Source organism: Labeo rohita, chromosome 15 (assembly GCF_022985175.1).
Source record: "Labeo rohita strain BAU-BD-2019 chromosome 15, IGBB_LRoh.1.0, whole genome shotgun sequence".
NCBI lineage: Eukaryota > Metazoa > Chordata > Actinopteri > Cypriniformes > Cyprinidae > Labeo > Labeo rohita.
The window spans coordinates 16,951,096-16,970,692 of NC_066883.1; the positions used below are offsets into that span (position 1 = coordinate 16,951,096).

The 19,597-nt window shown below is 34.3% G+C and overlaps 1 protein-coding gene across 1 annotated transcript; it reads right to left on the bottom strand.

Moving 5' to 3' along the window:
- Window positions 1-695: 695 nt before the first annotated feature.
- On the bottom strand, window positions 696-9,196 carry zpld1b (zona pellucida-like domain containing 1b). The gene is made up of 10 exons (XM_051129920.1): window positions 9,091-9,196; window positions 7,383-7,603; window positions 4,914-5,095; window positions 4,695-4,767; window positions 4,394-4,491; window positions 4,192-4,272; window positions 3,798-3,969; window positions 3,606-3,711; window positions 1,151-1,180; window positions 696-859 (listed from the first exon to the last, which is right to left on the bottom strand). The coding sequence occupies exons 1-10, from the start codon at window positions 9,194-9,196 to the stop codon at window positions 696-698; spliced, it is 1,233 nt and encodes a 410-aa protein (XP_050985877.1).
- Between the last annotated feature and the right edge of the window lie 10,401 nt (window positions 9,197-19,597).

The following is a 19,597-nucleotide window of genomic DNA, read 5'->3' on the forward strand; positions in this document are numbered from 1 at the left end:
ACGAAAGCGTATCGTTTGCATGTGTTTTTTAAGCATTGCAGTTTAAAAACAAGTGTTTTAAGCCGTTGAAACGCAATCAGCAGCAAAAGCAGCAAAAAAAGAACTAATTTTGCTATATGTGCGTGTTGTCTGAAAGACTGTTTCTGAGTGCGTGAACATGAAGATGATGCTGATAGAGCGCAGGAGTTATTTTTGCCGCTTTATATTCCTAGAACGATAAAATACACGCACTTGCATGTGTCAAAATGCTTGTCTTTGCAAGTGTCCTCATTAACACAGTAATTTAGGTCTTAAGTGAAACTAAACAGCTGAGAAAAAAAAAACACATAACAGTATATTAGATCCGGGCAGCTCTTAAAGTGACAGCAGTCTAATAATCCCACTGTCTGTCATTCATGTTAATAAAACAACAACAAAAAAAAAAGTTAAAAAAAATTGACTAGAAGTTTGTAACTTTTTGTAACTTTGAAGCAAAAATAAACTATACTGTGATATATTATTTTATCAAGAAATAAAATTACTCATATCGTGATGTAAGATTTTGGATATATCGCCCACCCCTAATTAAATGTCTGCAAGTTCAAATGGAAAAGCATGTCTGACAAAGCTGCCCAATGGTAATTTTGTGACATGCTAGAGCAGTGACCAAATATTGTCTGACGTATTTCAGTGCACTCTGGATTTGGACGTCATGGTCATCTGAAGCTGGGGTTCCAGACCCCTGTCAGACTAGAAGGGCTGGGCTTCCTGAGCAGCCTGAGGGAGAGGATGAAGAGGCCCAGGGTTGTCACACCCAACACAACCACACCCGATATCAAAGCACTGGTTACGGCATTCAGATGCTGGGAGGGTCCGCTCACTGCAGGGGCACAGAGAGGGGTGAGCAGGGATGAATGGGGGTAAGAAGAGATTTGTTGGGGTGAATGGGGTTGAGTGGGACAAAATAGAATTAGACAAGAAAGTTCTGTAAATGGGTACCACAGTTGTCATTTGCAGAATTTGACACTGGTGTCCATTGTTTCACTATGAAAACGGAGCTGATGGCTCACAGAAAGGACACAGCAGGGTGGGGAGGTGGTTAGGGGGTATATTAATGAAAAACATTTAGCAGGTTAAGTAATCTTTTTTGGCCTCTTAAGAAAAATCTTACCAAGTTGGGAGTTGTTGGTTGGCGATTCATCTGCAGAAAACAAGAAAGATTGCACATTTTGTGGTAAATAGAGTACAAATGTTTTTATGATTGAATACTCTCTACATTTAACTACATCAATTACATCTCAAGCATTACAGGGAACACTGGGTGTAAAGACTGGCCTAAAGGTGTCATATGATGCAATTTCATGTTTTCCTTTGTCTTTGGAGTGTTACAAGCTGTTTGTGCATATATAAGATCTGTAAAGTTGCAAAGATTAAAGTCTCAAACCCAAAGAGATATTCTTTATAAAAGTTAAGACTCAGCCACGCCGGCAACTCAGCAAAACAGCTCATTTAAACACGGCCCCAAAAAATCTACATCACTGTGTGGGAAGATTTGCATGACACCGCTCAACTGTATACTATGCTGTAGTATTGTTAGAGCCTCTGCCATGTTGTGGAGACACTATGTGTTGCGTTGCGAAAGCGAACGTACTTCGTTTGATGTTCATAAATGAGTACTAGAAATAAGTGCTTAAGTTATATTTAAACACTGTTCCTGAACAGTACAATGCAAATATTCAAGTGTGTGCAGCCCATTTAATAGAGGACTGTTTCCTGAACCTGGGAGAGTAGTCTACAATGCTGGCTGTGCACACTATAAAGTGGTGCAGTTCCAACATTGCAAGGACAGTCTGGTGCTTCTGACTCACAGCCTGTAAGTACATTTTCATATTTGAAGAATTTGCTATTCAGTAGTTTTGAGCGGTGTAGAATAAGGCTTGTTGTTTGTTGTTTATACGATCACAAATGCAGACACAGTGTTATGTTTACACGACACAACCTGTAAAAAGACAGTATGAGTCATTATAATTAGTAATTATGTCCTCACTGGATTCAACAAATGGCTCATTTATAATGGGTTTTATTGTTTTTGTCATGACGAGCTGGGACACGGCATCACAATATGGTAACATTTCCGTCACACACTTGAGGTATTCGGAAAATTAGAGCACACCGCGCTTTTCAGAACGATGAGCTTTTTAAAAAATCATTTCAGAAAGGCAGGGCAGTGATGAGCAACAATAGCTACTGAAAGCTATCGACCACAGCTACCGAAAGTTTACAAACGGCAGAGACAAAAAACGCTAGATGCCATCCAGGCAGGATGTAAACATGCCAACGTTTGTCATGACAGCACAACCACTGCAGGAGTTTCTCAGCTTGAGTTTCACTTAATATCTGAGCATTTAGACTCATTGTGGGGGAAAAAAAATCGATGGTACTGCATTTGGTTTAAGACTATGCTTATATTTATCACCACCTGTAAGCTCTTTCAGTAGCTGTGGTCATCGTATCAGTATTTTATTTTCCGAGTTGTGTTGCGGTAAAAATAGCAACAGGTAGCTCACCAAGTGCAACCATTTGACATCATCAAAATAATGGCACCCCCATAGTCCAAATTATGTATAAAACAATGTGGGTTGTTTAAATAATGTAAATCTTTTATGGGTTTTCTACTACTTATTTTAGTAAGGAACATCATTTAAGTTATGTTAAGCCATACAAGTCTTAATGGCATTGAAAATGTTAAGCAAAATTTACATTCATACAAAAGATCAAAATAAAAGTCAATTTCATATTATAACAAATATGTAAAATCTACTTAACATTACAATGCTGGTGTTCCCAACATGCACTGGGGCATAAATATTAATTAATAAGTTTGCCTGGTTTTACCATTTGCTTGTGATTGATTGTGTTTTCATGTTTAGAAAAATGATGCATTGATTGTTACCATTATCATGCTTTGTGTACCAAATATTGAGGTTTGTGAGATTGATTGCATCTCTTGTTTCAAAACATAAATATTAAAAACATATTATAAAGAGATGTTGTCTCACAGAAATTAAAACATTACATTATATGGCATTAAACTGTTAAAATTGAAATTGAAAGAAAATTGTCAACTGTATACATAATCTGAAAGCTGAATAAATAAGCTTTCTATTGATGGTATGGTTTAATACTAATCAAAAATTAGGTTTTGATATATTTATGGTAGAAAATTTACAAAATATCTTCATGGAACATGATCTTTACTCAAAATCCAAATGATTTTTGGCATAAAAGAAAAATCTATAATTTTGACCATTTGTACAATGCTACTTGAGACGTTTCAAATAGTTTATTTGAATGTTATAGTTTTATATATTGTAAATATATTAAATACTATAAATATTATTCTTAGGGTTGTCACATCGCATTTGTAAATAGAAGTTATTGCATACAAACTGAAAGGTTTAAACTTTACTCATTAATTTTGTTCAACACAGTGTCATAAAATTAAGTAGATTTTGCTTTTATACTGTTAATAATTCAATTTACTGAACAGCAAAAACTGTGTACAAAAACCTGTAAAAGAAAATTTGTCTTTTTTCAGCATATTAAACAGACCACAAAGCTCTCACCGCTCCTAGTGATTATGGGCCCTGCGGTTATGACGGCGTCCCCTGAGGATGAACCTGACACGACATGTTTATCCACAGTGTCTCTCCTCCTGCGTTTTCCACAGATCTGCCATGAGAGATACTACAGTCAGCGCTCTCGTTCATCTACTACACGGAAAACACATTATTAACCATAAAATATTAACTGTTTACCGGCATTAGTATCGCACAGTCATCCGCTCGACACAGCTTTGTAATACAATGCAGAAACACGGTGGACATTTTCTGGTTCTTATGTTTCACAAAACGAAAAACTTCAAACGCAAAGCGGCCCATTTGACTTTTTCCGTTCTCAAATACAGTTGTCTGTGGATCCTTGTAGCACCTATTTAAACCCACACAAAAATAAAACCTCTTAAAACTTTAAATCTGCTGAAATCTAGAGATAAACTGATTGTCTTCAGTCATACCCAAACACAATCCCAACTGTGCACACACACACAAATGATTTCCTTTGTGCCTTTGAAGGCCTTTGTGCATTGTATAGTTGAGCAGGTAATGAGGACTCAAGTTAATGCGCACATAATTTCAGAAAATACTAAATTACCCAAAGAAAAGGTCATAGCGTATCCCATCATTAGGGTTCCCAGAGGGGGTGGCGTAACAGTGATCCATCAGAACGTTCCACCTGTGGGGAAAACACAGTCATTTCTGCTATTAATGGGAATTGAATCTTTAATCTCAAAAGAAAAAAAAAAAACTTAGTTAACAGGGGCTCAAAAACGGAGTAATTTCTCTGTACGATATACCTCCTGTCCAGATTTGTAGCTTTAACTGCAGCAAACACACGAGTCTTCAAAGAAAGGCCAGACATTGGTATAGAGATCAGCTGACTAAAGGTTGAGTCCTGTAAAATATGAATATTAAATTAACTTGTATTTTAATTTTAAGAAATTTTAGACATTCAATTTTTTAATTTTAGAAAATGTACACGTGTATCTTTTTAAAATGTTTGTAATAACAACAACGACAGCATGTAATAAAAAGTGGTACAGAAAAGCATCTATACTACAAATGCATTTTATTTTCTGAAATACAGAGATCACTCACATTGTAAAGCACCAAACTGAGAGTGCTCAGGAAAGTGCCGTTGTTGTCTTTTACTGATATTGCAGCAGATGAGCTGGTGAAGGAGGTTGAGATTAAAAGAATTATGGCTGTTTTCACAGCAGACCATTTGCAAAGCATTGATTATTCTGATAAATGCAGCACAGTTCTTTGACAAAAATAGTCATAGAAGTAGGTCGTTACGTCAGAAAACAGACTTACGCTGCCAGCTGGCTGTTGTTGAGCAGGTACTCCAATGGATAACTACAACTGAATTTATACACCAGACCTGGCAGGTAGCTGATAACAGTTGGAGGATCTGGGGTGTCAATGTAGCCCGATATATTACCCATCTGTACCATGGAGATGTTCCCATAGGCATTAAAGCCTTGAGATGTAGAAACCTGATTAGAGAACAAAGAAGTTTTTAAAATCACATCAGTTATGTTACGTAATATAGGAAAAGTTCACCCAAAAATGAAAATTTGTTAAAAAACTTGTATTGCTCAAAGCCCCCCCTGTAGTCAAAAAATAAATCCCTTAAAACTCATCTTTGATAATCAAAATGACATATATAAATGTTTTTTTTTTCTGAAAATAATTTTCTCATGCCTTAAAACAGCTCGAACGTAACTGTACCCCACTTCTCTCATTTACTATAGACCAATTATAGCTTTGTAAACATTCGGGATGTGCGAGCGTCACGGTTGAAGAAAACCCTGGAGAGATAGCCTTTATGGCTAGAGAATTACACGGATACAGTACAAAATAGTTACAATTAAAAACAGGGTATATTGATAAGATGTCATTTTCAAAATGTTCTCCGCATATTACAAGAGCTTGTCACCCAGTGATAAGCACTGTTACACTGTAAAAAACAATTTGTTGAGTCAACTTAAAATAATTTGTAACCTGGCTGCCTTAAAATTTTAAGTTCAGTCAACTCAAAAAAACTTTATTCAATTTGAAATGTTAAATTATACTAAGTGACAACTTAGATATTTGAGTTGAATCAACTTAAAATTTTAAGGCAGCTGGGTTACTTACCCATCTGTTAAGTTTAGCAAACACAAATATCTAAGTTGTTACTTAGTACAACTTAACATTTCAAGTTGACTAAACTTATTTTAGTTGACTGAACTTAAAATTTTAAGGCAGCAGGGTAACAAATTATTTTTTGTTGCTGACTCAACAAATTGTGTTTTTTATTTTTTACAGTGTAATCTTACAGATCCAAAACAGGGATGATGTTTTTTGTGGGCGGAGCCTATCTGGTGACAAAAATGACGGTTTTCAAGTGGCAGCCTATGGAGCCATGGAATAAAAGAATAAAAAAAGGTAAATTTGATTTTAGATTTCAAAATTCTGACTTTATTCTTGCAATTATGAGATTATATCTCACAGTTCTAATAAGGAAAAACAACTCGTCATTCTCTCGTTTCTCCTCTGGCTTTTTTCCCCTCAAAACTGACAAATTTAAGACCCTAAAGAATCATATCAACTTGTGGAAAATGGGCATCCGATGACCCCTTTTAACACTGTGTTTTTTTCTTCTTCTGTTTTTGTCATAATTGACAGAAATATGTTAACATGAAGTATGACTGACTTTTTTTTGACTATTTGTCCACAGGCATCTTCTCATTGTTTTTTCTTCTTCTTAACGCTAAAAAAGCAGTGAAGACTTCAACTGAAAATTACAACCAAAAGCCGCACAATATGGCATTGTATCAGTATTTTATTTTCCGAGTTGTGTTGCGATAAAAATAGCAACAGGTAGCGGCAGGTAACTCACTAAGTACAACCATTTGACATCATCAAAATAATGGCGCCTCCCCATAGTCCAAAATATGTATAAAATGATGTGGATTTCATTAGTTTGTGGGTTTTCTACTAAATAATTCAGTAAGAGACATCATTTACTTTATATTAAGCCATACAAGCCTTAATACCCAGGGATCCCTTTAAATTTGACTCATTCTCAGGTGATGTAGATGAGTTTGTTTCTTCATGAAACAGATATAAGGAAATTAATCATTGCATCACTTGCTCACCAATGGATCTTCTGTAGTGAGTGGGTGCCGTCAGAATGAGAGTCCATACAGCTGATAAAAACTACAAAAATCCACACAAAAATGTGTGTAGGTTTCAATGTGAGAGAGCAACAGTAAATAGACCTTTTCACTGAAGGAAGCGTTATTACAATTACGGATTGGTATTTTAGCCAGAAGCAATGGTTTAAAGTTAAAAATGTCTTAATGATGGACTTGTTTGTTTTAAACACACAGCGTTTCACTTTACAAGATGTTAACTGATGGATTGGAATCGTGTGGATTACTTGTGGATTACTGTGATGTTTTTATCAGCTGTTAAGACTCTCATTCTGACGGCACCCATTCACTGCAGAGGATCCGTTGGTGAGCAAGTGATGTAATGCTAAATTTCTCCACATCTCTTCCAATGAAAATGCAAATTCATCTACAGCTTGAATGGCCTTGGAGTACATTTTCAGTAAATTTTTGGGTGGACTATTAATTTAACACAAACAAAATAGCTTTGGAAAAAAGTTAAGCTGGTGCGAGTTTAGTGGTTACTAAATGATTACCATATTCATGCTCAACAGTATTCCCATAATACATGTCCAAAAACTATAAGAATGTCATATACTTGTGTATAAGTGAATGTGTCCCTCACCTCCAGCATGTTTCCACAGGCCTCCAGTGTGCTCAGGCTAATACTGAAGAGCATAGCCGTGGGAAAAGTGTTGTTGTTTATGAATCCTCTGCATTGGGCATCTCCATGACGACTGTTCAGTGCCAGGTCAGCATCAGTGTATCCAGAGTACAGCACAGGACAGAGGTTAATCTTTAGTGTGATTGTTTGAACGCCACAGTATACACTGATATCTCTCTCACCTTGATGAAAAGAAAAAGAAACAATGCGAGTAAATGAAACCCTCATAATATGTCACCGTGGACCACAAACCACAAATCATTTTTTAATGAATAAGCTTTCCATTGATGTATGGTTTGTTAGGATAGGACAATATTTGGCCGAGATACAACTATTTGAAAATCTCAAATCTAATATATATATATATATATATAAATACTGAGAAAATCACCTTTAAAGTTGTCTAAATCAAGTTCTTAGCAATGCATATTACTAACCAAAATTTAAGTTTTGATATATTTACGGTAGGAAATTTACAAAATATCTTTATTGAACATGATCTTTAGTTAATATCCTAATGATTATTGGCATAAAAGAAAAAAAAATAATTTTGACCCATACAATGTATTGTTGGCTATTGCTACAAATATACCCATGCTACTTAAGACTGGTTTTGTGGTCCAGGGTCACATATGTGCACAGCATTTTTTTACTAAACATGAGCATACAATAAAATACAGTGAAGTCCGAAAAATCAAATACAGGAAATGCTTTAATTAAGTATTTTTTTTACACATTTTTGTTATAAATTATATTTTCAGTGTGACAATATAAGTGCGAAGTTGAACTAAAACATTAGGTTGAATTTCAAAATGTTTAGGCATTTGGTTTGTCCCCCTTTTGCTTTAATGACAGCAGCACTCGAGCTTAATGAACTCCACAAGCAAGAACATTAACTTTATATGATTTATTTGTTATACATTTCTCAAAATCCTAAAAGTTCCCCTTATTTCCAGGTTTAAATTAAGTTGTAAATTTCAGATTTTTAGTCCAGACTCAAACTTTTGGATCTGACTATGTATAATAATATTTTCATTACATTACATAGTTATTTACATAGACAAATAAGCATTTATCACCATTTTTAAATAATAATAAATAATAATATATTATTAATTATTTAACATTGATTTATTTACACTACTGTTCAAATGTTTGGGGATGGTAGGATTTTTAATGTTTTTGAAAGAAGTCTCTTATGCTCATGAAGGCTGTTTGCAATCAAAAACATTCATATTAATAATGATAATAATAATACATAACAGCAGCAATAATAGTAATAGTGTAATCAAAAATATTAAATCTGATTACAATTTAATATATATATAAATTATGTAATTTGTCCAGTAGCCATTACTCCAGTCTTTAGTGTCACATGATCCATCAGAAATACTTCTAATATGCTGATTTGGTGCTAAAGGAACATTCCTTATTATCAGTGCTTAATATTTTTGTGGAAACTACAACAATTTTAAGTTTATGCATCTTTCTTTTTGAAAAGAACATAATTTATAGACATTATAAATGTCTTTACTGTCACTTTAGAATTGAATGTGTCTTTGCTGAATAGAGTATTAAGTTCTTTCAAAAAAACAAAAAACAAAAAAAAAGCAAATGAAATACTAACTTTTAAACTGTAGTGTATTATTGTTTATTTGGCTTTTCTTACCAGGAAATCTGCTGTGGTAGTTTGGATCACAGTTAAATCCATTAAACTGTGTAAAAGCTAAATGAATCCCACTGAAAAGCACAAGAGGAACACATATCCACTCCATTTCAACACCTGGAAAGCAAGCAACAGACATTTTTGCCATTTCAAAAAAATCAAAATTCAATCGACTGACATAACAGCAACATTTTTGCCTTAATAACATGACAATATGATAATAGCATAAAGTGTTGAGATCCCTCTCTCACCTCAGTCCCCTGATGCAGGTGAGCTGTGCTCCATGCGTTTCGGCCTGCTGCTGGTGAGTGAATGGGCAGCCTGGCATCTCCACAGGGCCGCCCGCACCACGGACCTCCACCACCAGCAAAACAATGAGCCATTATTAGAAGTCTCAAACAAAAAGAGCTGTCCTGGACAACATGGGAAAATCCATCACAATCTCAATGCGCTGAACAAATCTTTTTTATGGAGCCAGAAACATGAGCAGCTTTTACGATTTCCCACTCGTCTCCTCATGGCTTGATCTGCCTCTGTCATCGCTCAATAATGTCGGAGCTCAGTGTGGGACTGAAGGCAGGAATTATGTTTTCATCAGCGGCTGAAGTGACTAAAGGGCCTATTCTCTCTGTCAGTCCATCAGGGTTGATAGTGAGTGTGCTGCTATTGTCACTGTGGCCTCCCGGTTCCTCACGCTTATCTCAACCAGAAACACTCAGTGATACGCTAGATGAAGTTACAATCACAAACTGCCCATTTTTGACATTAAATAGTAAAGCTAATAGATAATAGCAGATAATAGCTGTCATATCTAATACTCTGATTTAGTCAGTTCATAGTAAGATGTGTTAATATGCAGTAATAACTACTTTTTTTAAAACATTACATATAGCATGTCTGATCTTCATACATACATTTACTATGCATGCCTCAAGAACATAAATCATTCTAATATGCTGATTTGGTGCTCAAGAAACATTACTATTAATGTTGAAAACTGTTGTGCTGAAAAATGTCAACTTTAGATCTATTTAAAGCCACAGAATGTAATAGATTCGGATAGAAGTCATGTTCATGGATGAACTAATGTAGCTATTAAAGATTAATTAATGTCACTGTAAGAGCCGTAGAAGCGAAACGAGGCTGCTGGAACGTTTGATAATGAGAGATGAGCACAGAAAGCAGCAGCTTAAAATAATTTGTTACCCTGCTGCCTTAAAATTTTAAGTTCCGTCAACTAAAATAAGTTTAGTCAACTTGAAATGTTAAGTTGTACTAAGTAACAACTTAGGTAATTGTGTTTGCTAAACTTAACAGATGGGTAAGTAACCCAGCTTCCTTCAAATTTTAAGTTGATTCAAATCAAATATCTAAGTTGCCACTTAGAATAATTTAACATTTCAAGTTGAATAAACTTTTTTTTGAGTTGACTGAACTTAAAATTAAGGCAGCCAGGTTACAAATTATTTTAAGTTGACTCAACAAATTGTTTTTTTACAGTGTATGTGGGATAAAGCAGTGCTGTTTTATGAGTGTGTTGAATGTTCTGTTATAATGCTACTGTGTGCATTCGTCAACTGTATGATAAAATGCATAGCATATTGATTTTTTTTTTTTTTTGCCGTTTCCAACATAAAAAAATCGATGGTGTATGACGCCACTGGCAGGCAACGCAGTGATAAGGAACAGGACATTAGTTAAAATTGTTTATTTCCCCTTGCCAAAAAGAAGTATTCTTCAAGTTTAGTTCATTAAGTATACTTAAGTAAAGTTCAAGTAAGTATACTTTATGTAGTAAGAACACAATGTCAGTGTAGTCACTAGTACACTAGTAAGGTTTACTTGCAAGTATTCCAATACTCCTTGGGTCTAAATTGGTCCACTTTCTAGTATATGAAAGTATATATTTAAGTATACTTTAAGTATAACAGTACACAATTTTGAGTACACAACTAGTTTATATCTGTGTTTTAGTTTGTAGTGTGTACATTATCTGTAAATTTTTGTTCTGGAAGTGGACTTCTCCTTTAAGTGAACTTTACATCATACTTTAAATATAGTACTATTACTATTATTATAGTGCTACTATTTTATTATAAAACATTTTAGCTCCATGCATTCTTTTTTTATAAATACTTGAATGTAGGTGAGTTTCATAAATAATAAAAAAAAGAAAGAAATAAACATTTTGAACAAAAAAGCTGAAAAAAGACCATGAATTGGATTTAGAGTGATAATCAAAATGTAGATGGAGTCGATCAACACCCCAAAGCTTGACAGTCATTATTACCTCTTCATGGGTTACAGTTTTGATGCTGTTTTATGATGATCGTGTTAAAGGGGTTTATCGGATGCCCATTTTCCATTTTAAGTTGATATGATTCTTTAGGGTCTTAATGAAAAGTCTATAACATATACTTAAAATTTCTCAGTGGTAGTGTAAAACAACACCCTTTTTACCTTGCCAAAATCAGCTCTGCAAAAACCATCTTATTCTGTTGCAGATGTCGGGAGTAAATGACGACTGTTATGTTCATTATTACATCCAACAACACAACACCTCAATCGCTCAATCTGAGACATTCTTGTCTTCCCCTGCACCGGAGTCTTTTCTCAGCTCACTCAGCTCATCAGGGCGGGTCCAAGGTAAGACAGCAGTGTCAATCAACAATCGTGACGTCACACTGACAAGAAGCTAAGACTGACTTGCTTTGAAAAAGGCGATATTATTCTTACACATTAAATAAAAACCACTGGGCGGATTTTAGAGTGGTTGTGTACACACACTGCCAACACATATTTATGTTCAAACAACATGTCAAAGTGAATTTTGCATCCGATGACCCCTTTAAAAATGTGTGGAAGCATGGCCCTGTCCCAGATGGCACCCTAAACCCTTGTGGTCTTCCTCTGAGTCTGCACTTTCGTGACATAATGCAGCTTTGACTGTCGGGTAGAAGTCTGCTGAGAAGCTCGCACCAGTGCGGGCTCGGCAGAAGCGCGTATCGAGGGTGCATAATGGCTGTGAAGTGTTCCATTTGGGACAGGGCCCATTTGTTGTTTTGGTTTCTTCTTGGCTTGTGTTTTGGAAATTCTATACAGAAGATAAATATAGCACCCCCTACCATATAACAATGAAAACATGGATTCTCTGTGAACAATACTGCTCGAATATATTTCGACTTCTTCTAAGTATAAGTCAAGTATACTTAAATGTTATCATTTTAAGTATATTTCTGAGAAGTACATAAAAAGTAGACTAAAGTTATACTTGCCTATTTTTAGTTTAAAAGAAGTATACTAACAGGGTCTCTGGATTTAAGCATTCTTGGAAACATCTGGGATAATGTAAGTACGCAAGTCAGCAAAATATATAACACTGTTCTAGTGTTTTTTGGATATTTTAATCGTACATATTGTGGCTTTAATGTGTTCATGCTGAATAAAAGTATTAATTTCTTTCAGAAATTAACTGACTGACATTTTTGAACGATCGCATTCGGCAGGTTAGTAAAATGTATTATTACTCTTATTATGAGTCATAATATTGAATTTGTTGGGATGCTAATGGTCACAAAAGTATCAAATGATTTATTAGGGGAGGGACTACTGTTGCTTTTGAAGAATCTTGCACTTTTTAGGCTGTTGAAATCAAATATGTTGAACTTTTGACAGGGCTACTATTCAGACTAAATGGGATCAAATGGCTCCCATCTCCTGAAATGAATACAAAATAAATCCTGAAACCACAACCATCTACTGTACTTCACAACACCCACCCATGAAACGACCCAGATGTACTGTCAGGTGGTGCTTTGATTCATCCTTACGGATTACATGACATTCATTTGTTTTTAGTGATCACTGTACTGAGAACAGCTGCTGAGGTCACAGCTGTGAGGACAGTATATTCTCATACAGTCATTCAGAGTTTTCTAGGATTAATTTGAGGAACAGTTAAATTATGTAAGCATATAGCACACTCCCATATATAGTTAAGATTTTCCTCAAATGTGTTTATATCACAGTTCGATCAACCCCATACAGAAATAAACAATCTAATTTGATTCATTGCAAGGAATGGCATGGCTACTCATTTCTTCTGAGTAGAATCAGCATGGAAAACCAATGCTTATTATTGCCCTCATTAATTTTCCACACAGGGGCCTTAAGGTCTAGCAAATCAAATCAAGAAAATAGATAATATTTAATATTGTAACTTATTATATAGTGAATATGTAAGCTATGTACACGTACTTTGCCCACCCACTCTGACTGAAAACTATCCGAAACAAATGATAGTAAGGGACTTTCGGCATACATGTTTTGCTTGTGAATAATAAAACCTTTGAAATTTGACTACAGTTTCAAAGGAGGACAACAGATGTCAGCTAACATTTCAGGGTACACCATGTTATTCATCAACTCACTGATTTTGAACCCTCCTACCTGTATTTTCCCCCTGGTGTTATTATGTTTTATTTTCTAAAGCAAAAGAATTTTCTTTTGTTAAGCTGCTTTTATAAAGAAATCACATATTTGTTAATAAGAGGGGAAAAGCGTGTGGGTGTAAATTTAAGCTGTTAAACATTTTCACTAATGATAAATCAGAATGTGATTATATTAAAATTAAATGTGAATTTATTTAATTGCATTAATTCACAAATTAATTCATTAGATGCTCTCACCAGCTTCGATTGGAAGAAAATAACTGTTTTGTTGTTCCTTGGGCTATATGGTTAAAACGCATTGGGTTAGTCATTAGATCGATTTATTTTAAACTAATTATTCATTAAACATAAGAGTGTTTTATCTCCCACATAAAAGGGAGAGAAAATGATGTTCAACTGCAGCATCACAGGCGCATCTCCGGTGCCATCGGCATAATGCTTCGACTGCGCCCTCTAGTGTTCATATCAGGTGGGGCAAAGGCGTGATGACTTTCACGGTGATACTGGTGGTTACATATAGGCCGTACATGCAAGCCACCACAACATTTGTTTAAAAATAAATTCTGAACTACTTAACATGATTTTTTAATGTTATTGAAAGAAGGCTCTTATATAGGCTCACAGAGGCTGCATTTCAGTAAAAACAGTAATATTGTGAAGTATTATTCCAATTTAAAATAGCTTTTTTGTGCTTTAATATATTTTAAAATGCAGTGTTGGGGAGTAACTAATTACATGTAACGGAATTACGTAATTTAAATACAAAATAAATGTAATTGTAATTAGTTACTGAGAAAAAATGTGTAATTTTGAAAATGTTAATGATTACAAAGGGGGTTACATCTGAGTTTTCACACACACACACACACACACACACACACACACACACACGTTTGTTTTTGTGAATTGTGGGGACTTTCCATAGACTTCTATAGTTTTTATACTGACTAAATTATATTGTCTATCCCCTAACCCAACTCTAACCCTAAACCTACCCCTTACAGAAAACACGTTTGCATCGTTACACTTTCAGATAAGCGTCATTTACTATTTTTAATAATTTTTTAACATTGTGGGCCTGCAGGCCCCACAATGTCAAAAATTTCAGGTTTTACTCGCCTTGTGGGGACATTTGGTCCCCACAATGTAGCAAAAACAAGTACACACACACACACACACCCACACCCACATACAGATTTAATTGACTGCATATGATTCTGATTGGTCAGTCATTACATTCCAAGGTATGTTATTCCCCGATAACAACTGGTTAATAACAAAGCTAATAACACATCCAGGCAACTTAAGTTGCTTAAGGTGCTATACGCCTGATAGTTTTTCTTGGTGGGAGCTTTGTGTTTGGTTAGCTAATAAAATATTAAAACTCAATTCAATATTATGTGTACAATTTCTTAATTTATGCTAGTATCATGGACTTGCTCTATTGTTTCATACAAACACATGCTGTGATTTTGTTTTGTACACTGTAATGGATTATAAGGTAACTAACAAACTAGTAGTGTAAGTACTAGCACTTAATTATTTATGTTGTAAAATGTTGTGTAATAAAACTGATATGACTGTACTGTATCCCTTAAATGTCTGTCTAGTTTGAACTTGCTGCTTACTAGCAACTGATTTCTTCATGGAAGCTTTGTGTTCAAATATTTCATGTCAGATCAGCGTTTCATGTCTAATTAATTTACTTATTTACAAAAAGTAATCAAATGTAATAAGTTACATTACTTTAATAAAGTAATTGAAAAGTTACACTACTTATTACATTTTAAATAGAGTAACTTGTAATCTGTAACCTATTACATTTCCAAAGTAACCTTCCCAACACTGTTAAAAAGTAATTTATTCCTGTGATGCAAAGCTGAATTTTCAGCATCATTACTCCAGTTTTCAGTGTCACATGATTCTTCAGAAATCGTTTCTAATATGCTGATTTGCTGCTTAAAAAAACATTTCTTATTACTATCAGTGATGAAAACAGTTGTGCTGTTTTTGTGGAAACCTTGATACATGTTTCTTTTCAGGATACTTTGATGAACAGAAAGTATAAAAGAACAGCATTTATTTGAAACAGACATTTTTGTAATGTTATAAATGTCTGTAACTTTCACTTTTGGTCAACTTAATGCATCCTTGCAGAAAGAAAGTATTAATTTCCTTATAATATAACATGTATGCACATTTGTGTCCACATACACATGGCTTCATATTTCAATCCTATGAGTTAAGTCATGAATATAGATTTGTCAGTAAATACAGTACCAGTCAAAAGTATTTGAACTTGATTTTTAATGTTTTTAAAGAAGTCTCTCCTGCTCACCAAGCCTGCAATTACTTGATCCAAATTACAGCAATGACAGTAAAATTTTGGAATATTTTTAAATTTTCTACTTGATTTTATTTTAAAATGTAATTTATTCCCATGATTTCAAAGCTAACTTTTATGCTGAAAACAGCTGAGTAGAATTTTTTCAGGTTTCTTTGACTAATAGAAAGTTCAGAAGAACAGCATTTATCTGAAATAAAAATTTTTTGTAACGTTATAAATGTTTTGTCATCACTTCTGATCAATTTAAAGCATCCTTGCTAAATAAAAAAACTACACTGACTCCAGGCTTTTGAATGGTATGGTGTATAATGTTACAAAAGCTTTGTATTTCAGATAAATGCTGATCTTTGGATCTTTCTACTCAAAGAATCCTAATAAAATATACTTAACTGTTTTAAATATTGATAATAAAAAATGTTTCTTGAACAGCAAATCAGCATATTAGAATGATTTCTGAAGGTGATTTCTGAAGGGTCATGTGACACTGAAGACTGGAATAATGAAGCTGAAAGTTCAGCTTTGATCACAGGAATAAATTACAATTTAAAATACATTCAAATAGAAAGCAGTTATTTTAAATAGTAAAAATATTTCACAATATAACTGCTTTTGGTGTATTTTGAATCAAATAAACGCAGGCTTGGTGAGCAGAAGAGACTTCTTTAAAAAAACATTAAAAATCTTACTGTTCAAAAACTTGACTGGTAGTGTATCTTTAAAGGAAAATCAGACACACATGGGGTTTACAGCTACTCTCCATAGGTGTATTGTTTTAATACTGTACAAACTGTATTTTCTATCCCCATACCCATCACAGAAAACTTTGGTAACACTTTATTTTAAGGTGACCTTTTTACACATTTTACATGTACTTACTATTATAATAACAATTAATTATGCATAATTACATGCAAGTAAACCTAAGCCAAAACCTAATCCTAACCCTAACCATATAGAAAGTACATGTAGACTACTAGTTTATTAATATTACTCAGTACGTACCTGTGTAATTACATTGTAACAAAGACACATTAAAATAAAGTGTAACCAAATTTTTAGATTTTCCAAAAAAAAAAAAAAAAAAAAAGTTTTAGTAGGTTTTAAAGCCATGTTCAAGTTGTAATACCTATGTCATTACCAGTGTTGGGGTAACGCATTACAAGTAACGCAAGTTACATAATAATATTATTATTTTTTTAAGTAACTAGTAAAGTAACGCGTTACTTTGAATTTCTAAGAAAATACTGAGTTACTTTTTCAAATAAGTAACGCCAGTTACTTTTTTCCCCATTTATTGATTGACAAGTCTCCTGTTGGGAAATTGGGAGTAAACATGATTAAATGTGAACATGCATTAATTCATCTCACTCACAAAAAACAGATTCAGCTTTCCTCAAACTGAATAAAAACAGTGAAATGCAAACTCAGAATATGATGCAACCCTGCAGTAATTAAATATGTTAAATAAGACAAATATCCTTTATGTATTTAATCCCTCTTTATTAACCAGTGCCTTTGCTTTTGATCATCAATGATGCAATGCAACCATACTAATAAGCAAAAATTACTTTAGATAAACTAACATTTGCACTTTTGCGTTACTTTTTAAATCTGGGCAGGGCTTGCTTCTTTGTTTTTAATATAAAAAGTACTATTTTTGGCAAATGTAAAAGTAAATTCACATCTGTACAGCAGAGCACAGAAGAAAAAAAAAAAAAAACTCTTCAGCAATATAAAAAAAGGAAAACAAATGTTAGATTATCTTGAGTAATTTTTGCTTATTAGTATGGTTGAATTGGATCATTAAAGGTTGGCAGCAAAGACATCGGTTAATAAAATAGTATTAAATGCGTAAAGGATATTTGTATTATTTAACATATTTAATTATTGCAGGTTTGCGTCATATTCTGAGTTGAATTTCACTGTTTTTATTCATTTTGAGGAATACCGAATCTGTTTTTTGTGAGTGAGATGAATTCATGCATGTTCATATTTATTCTAGAACTAACATCTTACTCCCGATTTCTCTCAACATGGGGACAGGAGAGCTTTTAATCAATAAATTGGGGGAAAAGTAACTGCCGTTACTTATTTGAAAAAAGTAACTCAGATATTTTCTTGTCAATTAAAACTTTACTAGTTACTTGGAAAAAGTAATAATATTACGCAACTTGTGTTACTCCCGACACTGAACATTTGTGCTTCATTTTTTTATAGCTAAAGAGTGATCTCCTATACTTTTCTTTCAGCCTGAGGTGAATTCATTTCACTTTTGGTGTAAAAGATCTTTTAAATTAGAATTGTTTGACGTTAAAAACAAAGAAGCAAGCCCCGATTTAAAATGTAACGCAAAACGTAACACATTACTTTCCATAAAAAGTAACTAAGTAACACATTAGTTACTTTTTCAGGGAGTAACGCAAAATTGTAATGCATTACTTTTAAAAGTAACTTTCCCCAACACTGGTCATTACACACATTTGTGTACTTATAAACCTGTACACTGTTCACATCCTGAGTTACGCCATGCGTATAGATTTGTCAATAAATGTATTTGACACATTTTTGATTTGATGGTACTGACCCATTTACATACACCAAGACGACATTTAAAGGGGTCATCAGATGCCCATTTTCCACAAGCTGATATGATTCTTTAGGGTCTTAATGAAAAGTCTCTAATATACTTTGATTAAAAATTCTCAATGGTTTTGTAAAACAACACCCTTTTTACCTTGCCAAAATCAGCTCTGCAAAAATCATCTCATTCTAAGGGGTTGTTCCTTTAAATGCAAATGAGCTCTGCTCACCCCGCCCCTCTCTTCTCTCGGTGGAAAGACGGTCTTGTTTACATTAGCCGCATTTAGCCGCTAAACTTTCTAACTACCACGTTATAAGGAAAGGCGATCGCAAAGATTCATAAAAAACGCTTATACACATTTCTGCTGTAAGTGAAGCTGGATCATGAATGATTTGCGCGAACATAGACGGATATATGTAGATCGGGAGGCGCATTCCCTTCACAAACAAATATAATATACTGCATGTTCAGCGGCTCAGATGTCGGGAGTAAATGACGACCACTATGTTCATTATTACACCCAGCAACACAACACCTCAATCGCTCAATCGGAGATATTCTTGTCTAACTTACATCCCTGCTCCGGCATCAAAACAAGGAAAGTTACTGGACTGTGACAGCTGGTCTGAGGTAAGACGCTCATGTCAATCAACTATTGTGGGAGGGGCCTATGTGGGTGTGACGACACACCGACAGGCATCTGAGAACGGCTCGATTTGAAAAAGGGGATATTATTTTTACAAATGAATTAAAAACCACTGCATGGATTTTTATCATTATAGGGTAGATTTGTACATACACTGCCAACACACATTAATGTGCAAACAACATGAAAAAGTGAACTTAGCATCCGATGACCCCTTTAAGAGCATCCTGTATTATAACATGCTGATAAATAATTGTCACTTGAAAAATCAGGAAACTGTTGCGTTTAACTGCTACCTAATTGCTATTTATCTAAGCATTCAATCACTGAGATTGATCATTTTTAAATGTTGACATAAAATATAAATCTGTCTACTTAAAAATGAAACAATTCCAACACGCGGAAAAATATCCGAATATATTCCACATTGTCTCTTTATTCCCAGCGCATGTATAATGGTGAAGGCGTCTGCCTGATCTAGGATC